Source organism: Botryllus schlosseri, chromosome 9 (genome assembly GCF_051294905.1).
Source record: "Botryllus schlosseri isolate E-star chromosome 9, Bs_hap1, whole genome shotgun sequence".
Lineage (NCBI taxonomy): Eukaryota > Metazoa > Chordata > Ascidiacea > Stolidobranchia > Styelidae > Botryllus > Botryllus schlosseri.
The window spans coordinates 16793666-16815089 of record NC_137244.1 but is presented as its reverse complement, the minus strand read 5'-3'; the positions used below and the strand labels follow the sequence as shown (position 1 = coordinate 16815089).

The following is a 21424-nucleotide window of genomic DNA, read 5'->3' as shown; positions in this document are numbered from 1 at the left end:
GCGCGATTTCGTATTGGGCATTGGTTGATTTTCTGGTGGGTGCCAGCTCTGGCACGCTATTATGCAACTTAGTATCGGGTTGAACTCACGCGCCAATTAGATCGGAAACTGCTTACATGCAGAATTCGTATCATAATTCAACAAGGCTTTTTATTCATTGATTCGAATGATGGTACCATAGTAGTGAAAATAATTCTAAAATAATTTTCAGCGCCAGATGTAAGATTGAAATGTTTTGGTCAGGCTTTTCACGTTGTGCTTTTGGACACCGTTCAGGTTCAGATTTCAAGGTATGAGTGTGTCTTTGGGGGTTGGTCAGATGTATCGTTCATCTTCCAAATACACCCATCTGACTCCCAAAGGTCCGTTGAGCATTTGGAATCAAGTTGAATTAACTAATCTGTCGCTTTATACCCAAAGGGGGATAATACATGAAAAGGTTACGCGTTTATTGGACATTCAAGTAGTAAGCAACGAGCAGTCTGGGCACAGCACATGGCGTAAACCTAAGGTGTATAGTCATTAGTCGCGGCTACTTAAAAGACAATGGGCGACATTTGTTACAGTACATTCAGTGAGCGCGGAAATATACCTTTACACACTAAGAATGTAGCTTGTAATATACTGAGTATAATAAGTAAAGTAATCAGAGAAAGCAGGGATATCTAGATTCTAGATATTCCTGAGAGAAAGTAAATACTACCGAAGCTGAGTACGGCGACTTTTTTGACATGTCAAAAAAGTTAAAATTTTGTCAAAATTGTACCGTTAGGTCAAAAAATGTCAAAATTATTTACAAAGTCAAAATGTTTTTTCTGCATTTCGTTTGTATCGTAGATGTTTGCACAGAGGGTGAATTAATATCATTGATAGTTTACAGCTTGTAGCCCGATTTATCGGCCTACCGTTGTAGACGGCCCATTGTCTGCTCATCATTGTGAAACAAATAGGTTGGCATGGTGTTATGTTCAACGTACCGCAATATCCTAACTGAAGCAAATCTGCGTGGGCAATGCGCATTGGTTTTTATATCAACAAGCGCATGATGAAAAATTGTGATGTAGACAAAATTGCCAGAATGAACCAACACGGTGTGTCACCAGCCGTGTACTATACACACAACTTCAGTGTTGCCAGCCAACAACTGCTATTGTTGAACGTTCTTTCCCCATTATTGGCAAGCTACTTGGTCAGATTTCAGGATTACCGGACCACGACTACTTCGTAATGACATACAGTTCCAACCAGAAATGACGATAAGTAGTACAATTCTAAGATTTTGTGGGAAAACACCTAATTTACATACGTGAGGTCAAAATTGGTCAAAACTGAGTTTTTTAAGGTCAAAAAAAGTCAAAATTTTAATTTTCAGGTCAACATCTTTCGTTTTTAGGTCAAAAAATCACCCTACTGATGAGGTTTATGGTCCGTCCGTTATATGGTGCTTAGAGAATATGTGATGCAGTATGGATAATTAAAAAAACATAGTGTTCTATATGGTGCGGACACAAGCAAATATCACGGCTCAGTGAAATTGGTCTACGTCACACTTTCCACTTGGCTAAAGGCAATTTGAGGGTAATGTTTGACCGGCTTGCCGAGCGCGAAATTTGATAAAATTGGTGTCAATCGAAAGCTGCCACGGTACTGATTTCGAAAATAGAAATTTTATTCCGCTCGTGGTCCTAGAACCCCCCAAAATCACTAAGCCGTGAGATTTTCTTGTGTTCACACCGGTTGTCCGACATATGAGCATGCGACACAATCGAAAACGACAGTTGAGCATTGGACACTTCAGCATGCGTCACTTCAGCTTGTAACTTAATAGCTCAAAAACTAACCATGACCCGAAATATAGCCCTGAAATTAACCCTTATATACATCCTGACTCCAAGCCTTACCCTATCCCAGCCCTAAATCCAACCTTAATCCACCCTGACCCGTAATTTAACCCACATGCTCATGTGCCGCATGCTATAATGTCGCTTGCCCTTCACGAACTTTAATCAGAACATATCACTGATCAAGACTGTTTCAATAACGATGATAACTGGGGCAAGTTTTTGTTGCAGTCAATCTGTGGAAAGTTGCACTTATTTTTCACAAAAGTTGCAGTAAACATTTGCATTTAATTTTCACGAAAGTTGCACTAAAAAGTTGCATTTATGGACATTGGACAAGTTACTTGACATTATTGGGGTATGAGATAGGCCTACTCGAAGCGTTCCGTATCCAAGGCACAGTAGCAAAACGCAGTGTTGGTGACTTCAACAAAATCAATAGCCTGAATAAATTGACCCAGTGAAAATATAATTTTCGGCGGTCTAGCCTGAATGTATGTCAAATCAGAAAGGACCTCAAATTTAAACGACAGTTTGTTGCATAAAAAATCGAAAAAACTTGCAAAAAGTTGCATGAAAAATCGAAAAAGTTACAAATAGTTTCATGAAGGAATGAAGAAAAGTTGCAAAATCTTGCAACATAAGACTCCTCCGAACAGCTTAAAGCACCATATTACAGAACTTCTGAGTATGTAGGAAGCTGCCGGAAGTTGTCAAAAAGATGGTTAAAGTTGCAAAAACTTGCCCTAATTCATCTCATATAACTGTTCCATAATAGCACATAACATTTGCAAATATAGAATATTCTGGGGGAATTTAATTATGACTGATCATAAATTAGAAATCATCCCAATCCTAAATGATGAAGAACATGGCAAGAAGCAACTCAGCAAGAAGCGATCACTATGGAGCGATACTACATTTCCTCAAAAGTTGCTGCTCATATACATATGCGCTGGACAGTTCACAGTATTTTTGTGCGTCGGCACTCCGAACCCATTCCTGGTAAACACAATTCTGGAAAGAAAGGGGTCGGCGATCGAAGGATCAATTCTGCTCCAGGTGACGCTGATATCGATGGCAATTAGCAGCATAGTATTCGGAAAATATCAGATATACTTCAACAGCAAAACAATGTTGCTTCTTGGCTTAACCTGCTTCACTGCTTGTCAGGCTGGTTTTGGATTGCTGGAGTTTGTGTCCAATGTTTCAGTGATGGTGGCTGCGGGAATCGCCATCCGCTTGATACAAGGCATCGGACAAGGGGCTTATGTTGTGGCTGCATTGACTATCATATGTCAAGAATTCAAGGATCATATCGCAATCGTGTTCGGTGGGGCTGAGTCGCTGCTAGCGATCGGATATATCAGCGGACCGATGCTAGGAAGTGTATTGTACAACATTTCACGGAGTCTCCTGCTACCCTTTCTAATCTCGAGCGCGTTTCTGGTGCCACTAATTATCGTCGGGTGCTTGTTATTGAAAAGTAGCAAGTGTGTCAATGTTAATGAGAGTGCGAAGATTCTGAGCACGATTCGACAGCCGGTTTCGGCCTTCGTGGCGGGGTCGGTGGTGACAACTACCGGGGTGTACGGATTGATCAACGTCTTGGGTTCGACTTATATGAAACGACGCGGATTTACCGTTATACAAATCGGGGCAGCATTGCTGACTTGTGCTGCAAGTTACGGTAGCGCAGCATTTATCACTGGATTCATAGTAAACATTGGGCTCAAGGCTCGTCGGTTAATCTACATTGCAGGCTTGATTGGTATTGCCTCATGTCAACTGATGCTATCTCCAACTCAGACGATGGCAGGCATATTCGTTTCTATGATGTGTAGTGGGGTGTTCGGCGCTTTCACGCTCATAAGCGGGTTCGGCGAACTTATTGAGCAGGCCAGGTCGGCCGAGTGTGAGTCGAGCAACGTTTTCGCTTTGCACAGCGCATTGTCGGGAATATGGAATTTAGCTACTGGACTTGGCGCGTTTATGTTTCCGTTGATAGGTTCGCAACTATACACGGTCATGGAGTATCGATTTGTCTTAATGAGCGAAGTTGGGACAGGGCTTTTACTGTCAGCTTTATGTGCTTTATCACTTTATGGTTGGCAAACTTGTATTTGTACTTACACTTTCATATCTTGACAGTGTGTGTTGGAATGCGGCTAGAAATATATATACAATACAATATTGTGATGCGTATGAACGAATATGTTGGCTCTGAATTCGCATAAGCTCCATTTCGAATATATACATATACATACACACTGAATATTTCTTAGCCTGTCGAGTCAATAGATCAACAAGGACAATGCCCACTGCTCAGTGCTCAGTGGTCATACTCATTGCTCAATGCTCATGTGTCGGCTACCCATCATCCACCGCGTCACTTTGCTACGATAATCTAGTGACTGACGTCACAGCAAACTAAAACTAGTTGATCGCCCATTTTGACCTTAATTTGCTTTCCCGCGATACATATAATGAGGGTTACCATTTAGCTTGTTACTCACACTTATTCGTGATTTAGCTAATTGATTAGGTGCGTCTCCATTTCACACGCATTTTACGACGTCAGTCGAGTATCCTACAGGTGAGAACTGAGAAACGGGTACCATTGGAAGTCTCTGACCTTCAAATTAAGCGGCCTGTATGTGTCATCAGGGACGGACGTGAGATTTATATATTGAGCTTATTCGAGCCAGATTAAGTGCATGGAGAATATGGAGATGGAGTTGTTTGTGGAAACGACTTTACCTTGCTTGAGATCATCATCGTCGGAATTATACGGCAATATAACTTGAATTTGGAAAGAAAAAACTGAAATAAATCCTATCGCACTTGTGCGAAGTCGGCATTCTTGCCTTGAAAAAGTCATTAGTTGAAATACATAGGTCTAAATAAGAGATCATGGCTGTGAACTGGTAAAAGGGGGAGCCCTATACCGTGAAACTGCTGTATGGAGGAACAACACTATAAGGTGCCAGTCCATATTCGGCCAAACCCATGTTTATTTCAGGGATATATATCCCTATGGTTTATTTCAGCAGATTCGATTATTCATTTTTGTTCGCAGTTGCTATCTCACTTGAACACAAGACCACCAAATCTTAATATATGGCTGACCGGGTGACGCCCTCAGAGAAGGCGCCACTTCTGGAAAATCGAAACGGTGGCAATCGGGATACCAGTAATTCATCGATGAATTCCATGTGGAAAGATTCCAGCCTTCGGCAAAAAGCTCTTCTGCTGTTTATTTTCTGGGGTCACTTCGCGATTTTTCTCTGCGTAAGCACCCCCAATCCGTTTATGACGAAAGCGATTGTGGCAAAAGGTGGACTGGAAATTGAGGCATCGATAATGCTTCAAATCACAATGCTTGCAATGGCGATCAGTAGCGCGGTGTTTGGGAAGTATCAAGTACACATTAATAGCAAAGTTATGCTGCTCGCGGGCTTGCTATGCTTCTCTGCTTGTCAAGCCGCTTTTGGCTTGTTACACTTTGTGGAGAACTTGAATACTGTCGTGGCGGTTGGAATTACAATTCGAATATTGCAAGGAATAGGACAGGGGGCATACCTAGTTGCAGCATTGACAATTATTTGCCAAGATTTTACTGCTCATATCGGGAAAGTATTTGGTATGGCGGAGTCATTGCTATCAATCGGTTACATCAGCGGACCGATGTTGGGTGGCGTTTTGTACAATATATCCGAAACGATGTTACTTCCTTTCATTATTTCTAGCGGCATTGTCGTTCCAATGATCCCTGTAGGTTATTGTTTATTGCACGGACACCGGGAAATTGACGAAGGTGACCAAGTGAATGTAATGCGGTCAATCTGGAAACCAGGTCCCGTGTTTATTATCGGAGCTGTGGCGATCGGGAATGGACAGTTCGGATTAATCAACGTACTTGGCTGCGAGTACATGTTAAATCGTGGATTTACAATGGTAGAAGTAGGCTCAGCATTGCTAACGGCTGCAGGTAGCTACGGTGTCATGGCAGTCATAACGGGATGTTTTGTCGGCCTTAACACCAAAATTCGGAGAGCCTTTTTTGCAATAGGTTTCATCGGTTTGTGCATTTTTCAATTGGTGTTTTCCCCCACTCAAACCATGACCGGTATATTTATCGGCATGGTGCTATGCGGGGTATTGTCGGCGTTTGAAATGATTTGCGGTTTCAGCGAGTTGATGAATTTAGCAGTTGAAGGAAATACCCCGATGATGTCCGACTTTGCGTTGCACAGTGCCTTGTCGGGAGTTTGGAATTTGGCTGTTGGTATCGGTGGATTCTCGTTCCCTCTTGTGGGATCGCAATTGTCCAACGTCATGTCGTACCGATTAGTCACTATGACTGTCACTGCATTTGGGGTGTTATCCTTAGCCTTTTTTACAGTTTTGATGCTCATAATCGCACGGAGAGTTAGAAATAGCGGTCCGTCAAGGCCAGCTTTGGTTAGCTAAATAGTGCAAACGATAAGTTTCTTCTGTTGGATTTTCTGTATCACTTTAGTACCGCTAGTAGCCACACTATTCAAGTAGTCACTATTCAAGTATAAAAGGTTGTGAATGCTTCCAACTGTTTCGGTGCGTGATTGGACAATAAAACAAATGTTATTGCATGTTGAACAGTAGATGATTTTATAGCGCTCCATACCGACGATGTAGAAATGTTCGCACCACCCGAGCAGCGAGGACTCCCATGCGTTGATAAGCACGATTACAATTAAACCCCCTGGAGTAACCGACGATTAGACTCATCGAGTTCATTAGTAGGGATGGTGTGAGCGTGAGGTTCACGTTCGCGTTCTGTGTGGTGAACCTCGGAAATTTATAGGTTCACGTTCACAAACGAACCTTGGTAGGTTCTGTACTGTGAACCTTTTTCATAATATTACAATTTTCACTTCATTATGACATGTTTTGTTGAAATTTATTGCATTTCAACTACGGGTCACTCTATATATGGCGCTGGCCGCTAAAAAAATCAACACTAAACGAGCATGCACCTTGACAATCTCAGAAATTTTACTCGCTTTGTTACAAAAGTTTGCTCGAAATATCCAGCTTTCCGTTTGTGAATATTTAGTGACTCTCCGCTGTGAGCTTGACCAGCAATGACACAACATCAGTCAGCGAATGATGCTTATTCAACCAATCAATGGAATTGATATCTTTGTCTGATGTAAAAAATCTAGCAGGTGTACCGGGTCAATCTTGACTTCATATGTTTATTGTGGGCTACCATAACAACACAATCCGTGCGATTCGAGTGTTGGCTACTGCTGTATAACTTGTTACTGAGGTAATATCGATAGCAAGTATTGAATTCCGTTTCACACTCTGCTCAATATTAACGTCGCAATACTCAGACGCCGAACACATTGTCAGGTCTGGCCTAGACCGTTGAGGCGTAGGCTTATATTCCCTTGCAAGTCCTCGTCGAAATTGTTGGCAAAGCGACGGAAGATATTGATTTTATGGGATTATTATATCATTTGATTGTCCCAGTTGATACATATGGCGACGTTTAAAACGTCAATATGTACTTCATCATAGTGGCATTATGTGGCCCGAGTCGTCGCTGGATATCGTGTACAACAGTGGTTCCCAACTTGTGGTACGCGTAGGTACGTAGGTACGTTCACGAATGGTACGCGAAGGTCTTCCAGGTGGTACGCGAGTAGATCTGTTTTTTTTTCGACCGAAGGGAGTTATTAGTTAAGGTGGGGTTGAACACAAAGATTGTTCTCCAATAAACTTTAGACTTAGCATGGTCTCCTCGTAATTGACTCTAGCTTAATTCTCACTCCCCAGCTGCTAATTTTCCCTTCTACGTGGGAGTGCGAGCAAGGATTTTCATCTCTGATGACTATCAAGTCGAAGAAACGAAACTGACTTGTTGCGCCCATGCATGACTTTCGATGCGTTGTGAGCAAACACATGCCACGCATCGACCAGCTAGTGCATTGGTTCCCCAACTGGGGGCGTGAAGCTGCGGCCAACTGCAAATATTTTTCGCGCCTCGCGCGATTTAACTCCAATTCATTGTTTTTACTCTGTGTATAGTCCAATGGCATATTTGAGAATTCTCTTATCAACTGTCATAACCTTCCATGCCATCAAATTATTCGTTGGGATTGCTAGCATTCTGGTTGCATTTTGTGATATGACGATAAGGGGGCGCGAAATTTTTCACTATCATAAACGGGGACGTGTCTAAAAAAGTTTGAGAACCGCTGAGCTAGTGGAAAATAAGCAAATGCAGCCATCGCATTAAAACAATTGACGCTTTTTGTTTGCTGTTATTTCATTATGTTGTTCTTCTTGTGGTTGGTGGTGAAAAGACAACTTTTTTGAACACTTCCCCCTTTATTTTCATGAAAAATTTCGGTCCCCTCGATCGTCATATCACTAAATGCAACCAGAATGCTAGCAATCCCAACGGATAGTTTGATGGCATGGAAGGTTATGACTGTTGATGAGAGAATTGGCAAATATGAAATTAGGACTATACACGAAGCACTACCCATGAAAGGGAGGTAAATCGCGCGGAGCGCGAAAAAAATTCTCAATTGACCACAGCTTCGAGCCCCATTCAGATGATTTCACGCCCACATGGGATGCGCGCCCCCCAGTTTGAGAACCACTGGGGTAGAAGTATTTGTATTTATATTGCAGAAGCGTATATTTAAATGTAACGTGGTTATGATGCTGCTAGCATTGTGTGTTCTGGAGTTGAACCAGAAGTACAATCAGCAAAGCTATGAGCGGATCGCTGCTCACAGACTTAAATTTACATCTAGTTCTAAGAATCGGGGCAGCCTACTTTCATCCCTAATTTTGACAATGAGAACAGCCAGATTATAAATTCTCGTGTATTACGTTATCATCAAATCAATGTTTGGTCTGTTATAAATATACAAATACGTATATATTATTTCCATGTTCTCGGTCACTATGTAATCAAATAATATTGGATGAGTTTCCCAATTTTATATAGTGCGGCCCGCGAATGGATTCAAATATTGAATGCAGCCCGCGAGCTCAAAAATTTGCCCACGCCTGCTATAGAGTGTGGCGACATCGCATGTGCTTCGGTGCTGGGTTGTCACTGAATAAATCGCTGATTGAGAGTATACGCGTCTTGGTTTGTCAGTCACGTTAAGTTACTATATTGTACAGCAGTGGGATTCGAACCCACGCCTTTGAAATGACCGGTGTCACATCGCTACTCTACAGTCATTATATAAATGATGGAAAATATGAAAAATATACTCTTATTAAACACATTGACCCGCAGACACTGTTTTATAATCAAACACCAAAGTGTATTTAGGAGTAGAACGCTGGTCTTGGTCGCGGCATTTGGAGCTGTGTGTAGTTAGTTAAATAAATCTCGTTTTGCTAGCCTCGCTAGCAGGTCTTCCGAAATTCGCGCTCTCTCCAAGCCTCACCCGACTGCCTGTACTTGACTACGTGTTTTATTCCCATAATGCCCACTCAAATTATATTCCTTAAACACGATGACCTGCTCACCACAAACTAAAAGCACGAGTTTACCTCTGACTTCGGTAAAGGATGTCATTGCTACAAATCTCCTTGAAAGGTCGGCCTACAGCCTCAACCTCCCTTCATTTAACATACCCGTTTGTCGTTTACAGGTGGCAATGATGCACAACAAGTGGCTACCATTGAATATAAAAGGATGGTAACACTTCAAAAAATTTCCGAAGTGGTTTTGTTTGCATGATTTGGGTCTATGGACTGAGAAATCTGCTTGTATTATGGACCGCAAATAGTCCCCCATCATGATGCAATTCCACCACTCTTAGTATCTTCTTTCCAAATCATACATATCCTCCTGAAACACGTCACGATGTTCCTCGCTTACATCACCCCTATTTGAACTAATAAAATCAAGGTGAAGGTCCAGGTAATGCATTTTTAAGGACATGTCCCACTTTATTTTTTTCATATTTCTCGATCATAGCGTTTACCAGAGGTTTATATTCGTTGCTTCGTTTATTTCCAAGAAAAATTTTCAACTACATCTCGAAATGCCTTGAATGCTCCTGCTTCTCTCGCAGTCATTTTATTGTCAAATACTTTAGAAATGATTGTCAACACTCCCGCATCAGCAAGGAGAACCTGTCACAGAAAAATACCGTGAAAATCGTTCATGCCCTTTTCTCGACGAAGGACATCGTTCCCTAGTTTCAACCTTGGAGTCAGAATTTCCGCATTTGATTTAGTGGGTCCCAACTAAATCACCAAGTTCGTGTTGGTTCGGAATGTGTGGTTCTGGATTTATATCTATATATGGGAGATGTTGAAGTCGCCAGCGGAGTCATTTTTCTGTATCTTTAAGCCCTGTCGAGTCTTCTGGAGCTTTTTTTGCCTGACAGTTGGGGCAGTGAAAACTTACTGCAATACGGAACAGGTGCTTAAGAGTAAATGGCATGGAAGTAATTTTTCAGTTATTCTGAACCTTGGAATGTCACCCAAAATAATAGTCATCTATAAGGTTTCTAATTTCCCTTCAGATTCTTTAATAGCAAATGACATTGAATGCCGATCTCCCCTTAGCCATCCATTCATATTTCATCGGCATGTTTCGCAGATTACATGAAATGCCCAGTTTTTATCTTTGTCTCCAATCTTCACGCCAAAGTAAAGTTAATAAGTGTAAAAAACCTTACTTCTATTTATATTTTGTACTTACCTTGTTTCAAACTGATATACAGACCACAGATATATCAAAAACAGCCAGTAGGCAGATTACATTTGTGATGTTGACATTAATGATGACTGATGAGATTATACCCAGTAGATCCGCAATCAGTCCATTAACAGAACAAAACGAAAAGGAATTTGAGATTGCTTGCTATGGCCAACACTAACGAACTGAGACTGAGAAGATGATTGAATACTAACTAACAACCGACTATTATGAATTGAATGATGGATCGATGTGACGTCACAATTAATAGGAAATGCAATAAAGGGGCTTGAAAAACATGGTGCGGGAAGTTTAAAAAGCTTAAAATGACATTTTTAAGCGACACTTGAGGCAAATACATGCCAGAAACATGTTTTACCAAGGAATATGGTATATAGGAGATATCAATAAATCGGCTCAACTAATATTTTAAAACATTGGTGACAATTTATGACAATTCATCTTCGGGTAGGCCCATTGTTATTAATCACTTTGTTGTATGGTGTTATTTCTTGACCTCCCATCACGCTTTTCAGTATAGCCAAATATATTGGAATAGCCCAAACGCACCAGAAAAATGTCTTTCGTGAGAGGTACACAATGCCAACTTGGTGTTTCCTTATGGGGCACATTTTATCCCCTGCGGCTCGCATATAGACTGTGAGGCTCCGATTGCAAGTACACTACTATATATTAGAATCGAAAACTCACATCGCCCTAAATCTCGCGAAAAATGAAGAAAACTGCAAAGTTGAATCGAAATCTCTCAAAAATATGGGACTCGATTGGTAAATTCAAATTGCATGTCGACGGCCGCCACCAACACACGCTGATTGAATTCCGTGTAGACAATTATGCTTCTGCGGTCGCAGGTCGGACACACCTGGTCTACAGATACGGTCAAATACCTGAAAATCGAAAATTGTGACGAGGGTCACACAAAATGTTCTCGTGGGCCGCATGCTTAACACCCCTGGTTTAAAACACGTTTTAAACAAGATGTTTTCCAGTGGTTCTCAAACTTGGGTCCTCGGTCCTTTTAGGGTACGCGAGACAATCTTTTAGGACAGCGAAGCACTTCTAAAATATCCAAACGATCCAGAAAAAGTATTTAAAATGTAAGAAATTTGAGGCAGCTTTCAAGTTTAAACCAAACTCGATGGTGGCCCGACTTTATATCTTTAATCAGCACAAAGTATATTATTCTGGTGCAAAATTATTCGATTTTGAATTTTAGTCGCGATTCGCGCGCTTTAGTGTCACTATGCATTTCTTGATTTCATTTTGCTTATGCCCACTCCCAACAAAATAAGCATATTTTCACTGAAATATGTCCAACTGTATTCGCAGTTATGAGAGCATCACTTGACGCCGTCGAAATAGGGGTACGCAACCTGCGGCTGCATCATCGGGATTTCGGCGCTGGCTATTTCCTCGACAGGACACACCAAGGCATATGAATGCTTGGTCGACATGTGACTTCGTGAGAAGTGCGCTGCTAAATAGATCACTGGCGATAAAGCCGTGGCCCAATATTATCACCGCATGTTGGCCCGAACCTTCGATATTGATATGTTCAAGCACCGAATAGTCCTAATCTAAGCCCTGTGCGGGATAAATGCGACCCGCGCATTAAGTAAAGCTCCCCGTGTTGAAATGTGAATTGAATAAGAATTTTGCCTTTAGTTTGGTTTAGTACTTGTGAGCGATACCAATATATTTCGAGTAGCAACAATCCTTACTTGAACTCACGAAATAACAACATGCTTCAACAAATAATGTTGACAAAATTGATTCCTTAACTCTAAAAAATTTAGCGCTTCACGCTCACTATATTTTCATAACATTGGTTGGTGCTTACTTAGCCGATAGAAACAAATTAATAAGCCTTGCGTTTGCCGATAGCTATTTCTGCTCGTTCATGAGTAGCGTAATACCGTTTGTGAATCAGGTGGATAAAGGGTACTGATGAAATCTCCCGTAGACATGAGACGGTTCAGAAGGATTCGTCCTCCAGAGATTATAGATTGATCGCAATATGAGGGCCAAGATTACCGTTTTCGAGAGAGTTGCGTTCTCAAAATGCAAAATACATGACCGGACTGGTCGCAAAAAATCGGCTGCACTAGACTTACCATATTTTAGAAATCTGAAAAGAGGACATGTTTTCAAAATTTTCAGACTTGCAATATCGGAGGAAAATTCTGAAAAAAAATGGTAAATTTTTCGGTGGTCGGTTGACTTAAAAAAAGGTCAACCTTCCAGCTCAGCTCCCGAAATAGCCGCCGGTGCGTTACTTCACTGCTGATTTACTGTATCTCACTCGAATTTCACCCTATATTTAAACAAAGTTCTCAAAAAAGAGGACATTTGGGCGTCCTCAGAGGACACTTTCAAAAAAGTCAAAAAAGAAGACAAATCCTCCTAGACGAGGACGTATGGTAACCCTAGGCTACACCTGTCACAGTGTCATATTGGCACCATAAAATCAAACCTGTTGTTTTGTGTTGATATTGTTAGGGATCGTGAGTCATTTGTAAAAATGCAAAGGGACCGTTTTGTGATTTTTCTTCTTAAAAGTTTGAGAACCACTGATTTGAGGGGACTAGCAACTCAACAGCGCAACCTCGCGAAACGCCACTCTTCCTATCACCATTAATTTTTAACAGCTGCTAGGTGTCGCTATCTTGTAAACAAAATATCACGAATTGTAGGCCCAGCCCACAGAATTTGACAAGAAAAACAGTGCTACATATTTGAAGTTTCCGCATCATCCACTCTCGGTTCGACTAGAATCCTCATACTCGATTCAAAGTCGAATCAGTTAGGGGGGACTATACTCGTATTTTCCCACATCTGCAGTCACAAAGATACACCCGTATCCTTACTTCGAGTAATTTTTATACCTTCGTTCACTAATTCCACTTGGTTTTGACACGTCTTCGAAATCTCAACGCTTATACTTATGAGTAGGGCTGGGCACAATGATTCGAGTACTCGAATCTGAATCGAGTATTAATTTTATTGATTCGTGTCGAGTAGTAAAAGACGATTTTTTTCGAGTACTGAAATTATACGCTCCACGTCACTGAAACTCAATTCATCAACAAGAATTATAGTTTCGATACTATTTTTCACTGTGGAAGCCTTGAAACCCTGATTGGCCTATCGCAGCATACAAAACACACATTACAAAGCTACGAACGTTACCGGAAATATCACATTTCCGAAGTCATGATCACCCCACAACATTGTCACGAAGTGCAATAAAATCGGTATGGTCGAAATAATATCAAAGTATCTTTAATGTGATGGATAACAGGCATAATATTCTTTTCGGTGGTATAACAGGTGCATATTTGAGATTCGACATGTTATATTCCATTATGACGTCATAAGGATTGACACTCGAATACTCGACTCGACTCGGAGCATAATACGTGATTCTGAATCGAATCACTCAGGTACTCGATTTTGCCCAGCCTTATGAGTAGAAAGTCACGACGTTGCTTCTACTTCTACTTAAACGAGCGTACCAGATCAATATAATGCTAAATTAAATAGTCGTTTCATGGGCCGCAAATTATTCGAAATTGTTGTACAGCCCTGCTCTGTAATATCATTTCTATACGAATATAGATCATTCTGCCTAGCACTTTTTCGACTTGACATAGAAAACTCGACTTCTGGAAACTATCACACGGCACACCAACTAACGCGCTATTCAAGTCGCGCACCGAGAGAGTCTCATCGGAGTTGATCAGTGTCTCGCACAGTTACTTGTTGCATCCCTCTTATTTCGGCTAGGAACGCGGGTGAATATGATGTCGAACTTAGCTGCGCATGAAATGTAAATAGCCTGCAGCATACGCCATAATTTCAGGATAAATTCTTCATTCGTTGCAATAAGAACATCACAAATGCAAACACCATGGCCAGTAAAGTTCCAGCAGCCATTAACCCCGAAGTGAGATACCGATATTCTGTCTTTCCATACAGCTGAGATCCGACAAGAGGTAATACGAACTCGCCAACGCCAAGTGCTAATATCCAAACTCCAGACAAAGCACTGTGCATGGCAAAATTCGATTTTAGTTCGTCGTCACCTCCTACCGTGATGTGGATCAACTCGCTGAAAGCACAAATTAATATACCACCACTGAATATTCCACCCAATGCCATTCCAACAAAGATGCCCGTCATTGATTGGTTAGGAGAAAAAATAAACTGTCCCGCAATGAACGCTATTAATGATAGAAAAAACAACACTCTTCTAATCCTACTTCCCTTGCCAACAATATATCCATATGCAACAGATGATATGCAGTATGTACCACCGGTAATTAGCAAACCAGATCCGACCTCGACCACAGTCAGTCCGGTCGAGAGCATATACACGCTTCCAATTACTTCAAGCAGTCCGAATCCACCGGCAGTAACGACTACAGCTCCTATCAAAAACGCCGATTCCGGTTCACGAATGACATCCGAGAATTTGTAGGAATCTTCAGTTCTTTTCTTCGCATCTTGCAATAAAATATAGCCCATCGGAACGAGCGGAAGCACCAGCCCACCGAGAACTACGAAAGGCAATAACAAATTCTCTGCAACACTGTACAGAAGTCCTCCCAACAATGGTCCGCAGATATACCCAACGGCGATCAAGGACTCTGACACGCCGAATACGATGCCTACGTAGTCTGTAAACTCCTGACACAAAATCGTCAAAGCAGCAACCGTGTATCCTCCTAATCCTATTCCTTGTAATGAACGAATGATGATCGCTACAACTACAAAAGTAGTCAAATCGCGGACGTAATCCAAAAATCCGAACGCAATCTGGCAAACGGTGTAGCAGATTAAACCGGTAAGCAGTAAAACTTTGCTGCTGATGTAGATCTGATACTTTCCGAAAACGATGCTGCTAATTGACGACGTGAGAAGAGTTATTTGTAAGATGATTGACGATTCAAGCGCAGTTCCGCCACGATCCAATATTAATTTTGTCATGAAAGGGAATGGCGAGCTCACGACCAGAAAAACTATCAGCTGTCCCGAGAAGATGAAAGGAAGAAGAAGTTTTCGGCGAGTGCCAGAGTCCTTCCACAAGGACATCATTTCTGCCTTGTCTTCTCTCGAACCATTGCGATCCAATGCCGTTTCATTGACAAGGGGTGTTGTATCATTGGGCACATCGCATTTTCCCATTGAGATAGTAGATGATTTGACGACAGTTTAGTTCAAATATAACAACGATATATATACACACATATATATATATTCACTGAACAGCAACAAAATTTTGGCATGGAAGGTATCAACGACTAAACGATACATCAAGGACGTTCCGGGTTCAAAAACGCCAACTGTTTTTGGACATTCGCTTCAGCGAATTTCATTATTTTTGAACCGTTTCAAATATCAAGATTGGTTGTATACAAAATATATGTGATCTAAAGGAGCAGCTTGTGTATGAAATGATTTAGTAGGGAAGTTAGATAAGAGTAGAGTAAAATATGGAATGACATCGAATGAAGTGCCGGTTCGTTGCACAACATTCTAACAATTTGCCATAAAAATTTGCCAAACCTATCGGCATATGCATACATTACATATCATATTTCAATGCTCAATGACGTAACGCAGTTCATAGATATAGGCCAGACGAGGATTGCATTTAATACAAACATGTTTAAATCAGGGCACCTGTTTAAAACATAATCTTTATCATTTTCTTAGTTGTGGCGACACGCATATTTGGTTGTGACGTCGCAGCAGATTGACATTGACAATTGGAAATATAGGGCACCTATGACTCCTTGACGAAAAAGGCTTCTGACCCATGTCTTAATGCTTTTACTGCCAACAATCCTTAATTTAGGATCTCACACATTCTAAAGCAGTGGTTCCCAAACGGTGGGGAATTCACCACTGGTGGGGAATTCAATGGTTTCTGGTGGGGAAAAGACGCATTTGCTCAAAATTATATACAGGACAGTCTACATATTCACGGAGACACATGCGCAATTGCGCAATTACCGTTACCAGTTAACTGCTCTGGAATGTATGTATCGAAAATTACATAGCGTGTTGTTCACAAAACCTCATTTTTAACTCTGGGTGGCCAATGATGGCGTCCCAAAGGCATCCATGCAGCACGACAGTTCGACGTGAAATAACGCTTTCGCTAATTTTGAGCGTTACTGGTATTGGTTCACAATACGTTTTATGTTGCAATTATAGGCGATTGTCTTGCGTACTGGTGTGGTTGTGTGTCTTGTGTAGTCAAGCCAGCAAATAGCTGCTCTGTGATGATAAAAGTGTTGGGTATTGGGGAACAGGACCGTGCCAGTAAAGCAATATCAATTTGAAATCGTGTTTGCCTTTTAGTTTTGGCGATTTCCAAATCTTTTGACATAGCAGATATAGGAGGTCACGAAATAGCATAATGTAACGAAGTCAATATACCAACGGGTCCGCCCGAAGATGTTTAATTCTTATTTAGGGGTCCTACATTTTCCTACACACCTCACTCAGCGCTACCGGTAAATCTGATTACGTGAGCAGGGAGGGGATAAGAAATTGATAGCAAAATATATACAATGACAGTGACAGATCATATTGACCGATTCAAGCATGAATTATATAAATTTTTCGTGCTTCGAGCGTTTAGTCGAAATAAGGCTGCACACTAAACAGTAGACCCATTGTAGCTCCGAATAAATCTGAAGTGGGGGATGAAGACAAAAGGGTTGGGAACCACTGTTCTAAAGTGACAGTTGTTGTTGTTTGTATCGTGGTATTTGTCGACTACTATGGTCATTTACATTAGGCCAATTTATTTTCATTTCATTATTCCGTAGCTGTCGACTTGTAGCACGGCCCACTTCTAGACGCCGCTTACACGGATGAGACGATGAGAAGGAGCCTAAATAAACCTGCAACATTTGGGTAGGAATTCTGGAGTCGACCTAGGTCGAACTCGAACCCGCAGCTCATTAGTGTCGCAAAGTGCCAGTGATCCTATGTGTAGGGTATTTTTCAAATGCGTACATTATAGTACGGAATTGGTTCTGTAACTCCGGATACGACTGTATTTGAGGCTGTTCAATAGCCTTGCTGCAATTAAGACCATGTTCGTTGCCGGAAGTGTTTTAAAATCACACCTGTATACCTTTGGTCAACCGTGTTTTGGTTTGACCACTAGGTGGATTTTCATAAAGTGAGCGGCAAAAAATCGTAATGTTTTTAAAATTCCTTGATCTAGATTCTAGAAAGAAGAAAAAATTCATTCTTCGCTGGCCTTTGCTGGTAGGTTCCATAATAGGCAGCTACGGCGGAACGTGTGAAACCATAGTGTCCTATATGATGTGGACACAAGCAAGCCTCACTGCTCAGTGAAATTGGTCTGCGTCACACTTGCTATTTGGCTAAAGGCAATTTGACGGTAATTTTTGACCGGCTTGACGAACGCGAAATTTGATGAAACGGGTATCAATCGAAAGCTACCTAGGTACTGAGTGCGAAAATGTAAATTTTATTCTGCTCGTGGTCGTGGAAACCCCCCCCCCCCCCCCCCCCCCGAAATCCGTTTCGAATTTTGCATTGTAACGGAGTTTGGTATTGTGACGAAACAAAGCCGTCTGGAAGCTGGTGAGGAGCAGCGCAAATCGCAATCGAATTGGCCTTTGTTGCGCAAGCGATTGAGCATTTACACTCTCACTCTCGTGCGCACTTGCTCCTGAGCTGCGCCATATTATTCCTATGTGGTTCCAGCCATTACATATCGTATACGTCGGCTATATCGGGTGCAAATCCTCCGTAGGCTCATACTACATGTTTTTTCGAAAGTATTTACACAATTATGACATAATTATATAACTCTCAAAAGAAAAAAACACAACCGATTGTTTTAAATGCAACCCTGAGCAGCCCTGAGCCTGACCAGAGACCTTTTTAGATGAATGCTCTTCTGGCACCATGGGCTGTACAAATGCGTACAACTGTGCGTTCATTTGGTAAGCCCCAGTTTGATTCATTAATTCGCTTAACCTCCTCGAAACATTTTATCTTCGCTGGAACTGTTTTGTCAACTGCAGACGCGATTACATTTGAAGTATACCTGCCTTCCTAAGAGCATGTTTCATGAAATCAGCACGAAAGCTGACGATACAGTTACATCCTGGCATTGCTGAAATAGTTAGCATATCCTGCAATTGCGAAGCGTTTTGTCACGTCATTGGCAATATTTAATGAAACGGATGTAATGTACAGTTGAATAGGCACAGCAAGGCTCATTATATTTAAATATTTCTAGTTGCGTCCACATGACAAGCACGTGCAGTAACACCACTGACTAGATACCTTCCGGTATATATGGCAATTATTTCCACCGTAATGCGTGATGTAATTACTAGAATTCTTCATATGTCCAAATTTCGTTAAAATAACGTTTTTTCATGAATTTTTTTTTCAGTTTGTAAGTCAAAAAGTCTTTTCAGGCCAAACTGCTTCGAAATGACAAACAGTTCCAACGAGAAATGAAAATACGTAGTAGAATTCTACCATTATGCGCGAAAACGCCTAATTTACATGCATGTGGGCCAAATTTGGTCAAAATTAAGTTAACTTAAGTATACCCCGAAAAGTAGTGATTATCGACATATAAGTTTATCTCAAATACGTGATGTGATAGATTCTCATTCAGTGCCCCTAAATTAAGTACGATTCACCTAAAGAAATCCCAAAGACTACTGTAATCTCTCAACCGACGATCTGAGACTACAGTTGATGAAACGAATAAATCGTTCTCGAATCTGAAAATAAGGATTATTCCGGACGACACAGCCTATTGCAGGGGTTGTTAAAGTGTGGGGCGCGACCCAAACGTGGGTCGCGAAGGGTCTAAATTAGGGTCAGGTCCACACATGTAATATCCGCTGAATTTCTTGCAACAAGAGAATTCTTCGCGCGTCGCGCGTTATGCAGTAATTAGTTAGTGCATATCCAGAGTCACCTTTTTGGGTGCTATAGCCGATAATCGAGACACACCGGAAAGTGGTTATTACAATATGGCTTGATCATGAAAATGTGCCTACCTCAACCGTTTGATGCTGTTTTGACGAGTCATGTTTTTAGTTAATCAGCTTGGATGTTTTAGTGAATCGGTTTAATTCAACTGTCCTTTATTTGCGTTCCGTTATTCTCCTCGACACCTCTTAATTGTTCTGTTTGGTTGATGATTGGTTAATTTAATTGTTGCGCCGTCCGTTCTCGTTTACCTTTATATTGCTCTGTCGCTGTTATTTCTTTTCTCCATTCAACTGTTATCGGACGAGCAAGCAATCTTGCGAATTGTTCCGACGCGGCACTAAGGACAATGAGTGGCGTTTTATCAGGTGTCGGGATCCTGTCTGCTGCACACTAAATCTCGCCATTTAACGTATCTATATTCTGAATAAGCTGTTCCGTATTGTATATGTTTTGGACTGCTTGTATTTGAAACAGAAGAGATTTGAGATACGCAACGCTTGCTTAGTACCCATTGCCAGATTTAGTGTGCAGCAGACAGGATCCCGACACCTGATAAAACGCCACTCATTGTCCTTAGTGCCGCGTCGGAACAGATGCTATGATAAGATGTGTCCGACATTGGTTTCTATGGAAAGCAAAAATCTGGCGCGGATATTGCTCGGACAGGGTAGGGGAAGGAAAGAACGTGGCCGTAAATGCCGCACCCCATACAGTTTAAACACGAATAATTTACAAACATTTATCGAACTGTAATCGCAATTTTGAAAGAACTGTGTATTCCTAGTATGGCCTGTCTCCGTATGAGACCGTTTTTATACTTTAGTGTAGGGGTTTGCAACGAGCGCGTACGGCACTATTAGACATATGTATTTTGGGATCGACCCTTTCCGCACCAGGATATATGAAAACATGAAGTTTTGGACGACATGCGACTGGGCAAGGTGCGGTGCAAAAAACATTTCTGATTGCCCCAAACCTTCGCAATTGTCCGGCCGTCGAAATGGGCGGAATCGAATAGTCCTTGCAATCTTAGCCCTACAGTGCAAATGCGGCCCACAGGAAAAAAAAAACAAATTTGAAATCGAGTACGTCACGCATGTTTCATAGAAGTGCGTTTCGAAAAACAAATGTTGTCTGCAGCTTCTCTATGTCATACATGCCCGTAAAAATGTAGCATAATAACATTACAACTGCATTCACTTTGATGTGTGAAGCTTGGGCCGCGAGATGCTGCTAAAACTCATATTTGGGTCGCGCTCCAAAATGCCCAAGAACCACTGGCCTAGCGAACCGATAATCGAGGTATTGAATTCGCCCGCTCACAGTGTCGTAACAATGTCTCTAGCTAGTTGGATCGGACCAGTATGACTTCACAGACACCTTTATTTTCAATTGCTCGTTGCTTCCCTAGTTCTGATACGAACATAATAAATGCAAACACGCAGACCATTAACCGCAAGTAGTCCTGAAGTGAGATACCGATATTCCGTCTTTCCATGGAGCTGCGATCCAATAAGAGGTAATACGAATTCGCCAACGCCAACTGCCAATGTCCAAATTTCAGACAACGCGCGGTGCAGTGCTGAATTCGACTTGAGCTCATCGTCACCTCCTACCGCGACGTGAATTAACTCGCTGAAAGCACAAATTAATATGCCGCCATTGAATATCCCTGTCAATACCATTCCAACAAGATACCGATCATTGATTGACCAGGAGAAAAAATAAGTTGGCCAGCTATGAACGCGAATAATGATAGGAAAAACAACACTCTTCTGATCCTACTTCCCTTGCCAACAATAAATCCAAAAGCAACGGA

The 21424-nt window shown here is 41.5% G+C and overlaps 3 protein-coding genes and 1 long non-coding RNA gene across 4 annotated transcripts in view; 2 read left to right on the top strand and 2 right to left on the bottom strand.

Moving 5' to 3' along the window:
• LOC145446194 (uncharacterized) overlaps nt 1–21424 on the bottom strand; it is a 239069-nt gene that overhangs the window by 215729 nt on the left and 1916 nt on the right. The gene's annotated exons all lie outside the window — the stretch shown is intronic.
• LOC145446651 (MFS-type transporter SLC18B1-like) lies at nt 2363–4156 on the top strand. The gene has a single exon (XM_080325002.1). The coding sequence runs from the start codon at nt 2664–2666 to the stop codon at nt 3987–3989; it is 1326 nt and encodes a 441-aa protein (XP_080181128.1). The 5' UTR covers nt 2363–2663; the 3' UTR covers nt 3990–4156.
• LOC145446650 (MFS-type transporter SLC18B1-like) lies at nt 4827–6479 on the top strand. The gene has a single exon (XM_080325001.1). It carries the CDS (start codon nt 4962–4964, stop codon nt 6312–6314), a length of 1353 nt encoding a protein of 450 aa, XP_080181127.1. The 5' UTR covers nt 4827–4961; the 3' UTR covers nt 6315–6479.
• LOC145447191 (MFS-type transporter SLC18B1-like) lies at nt 14449–17257 on the bottom strand. Its single transcript, XM_080325597.1, has one exon. It carries the CDS (start codon nt 15778–15780, stop codon nt 14452–14454), a length of 1329 nt encoding a protein of 442 aa, XP_080181723.1. The 5' UTR covers nt 15781–17257; the 3' UTR covers nt 14449–14451.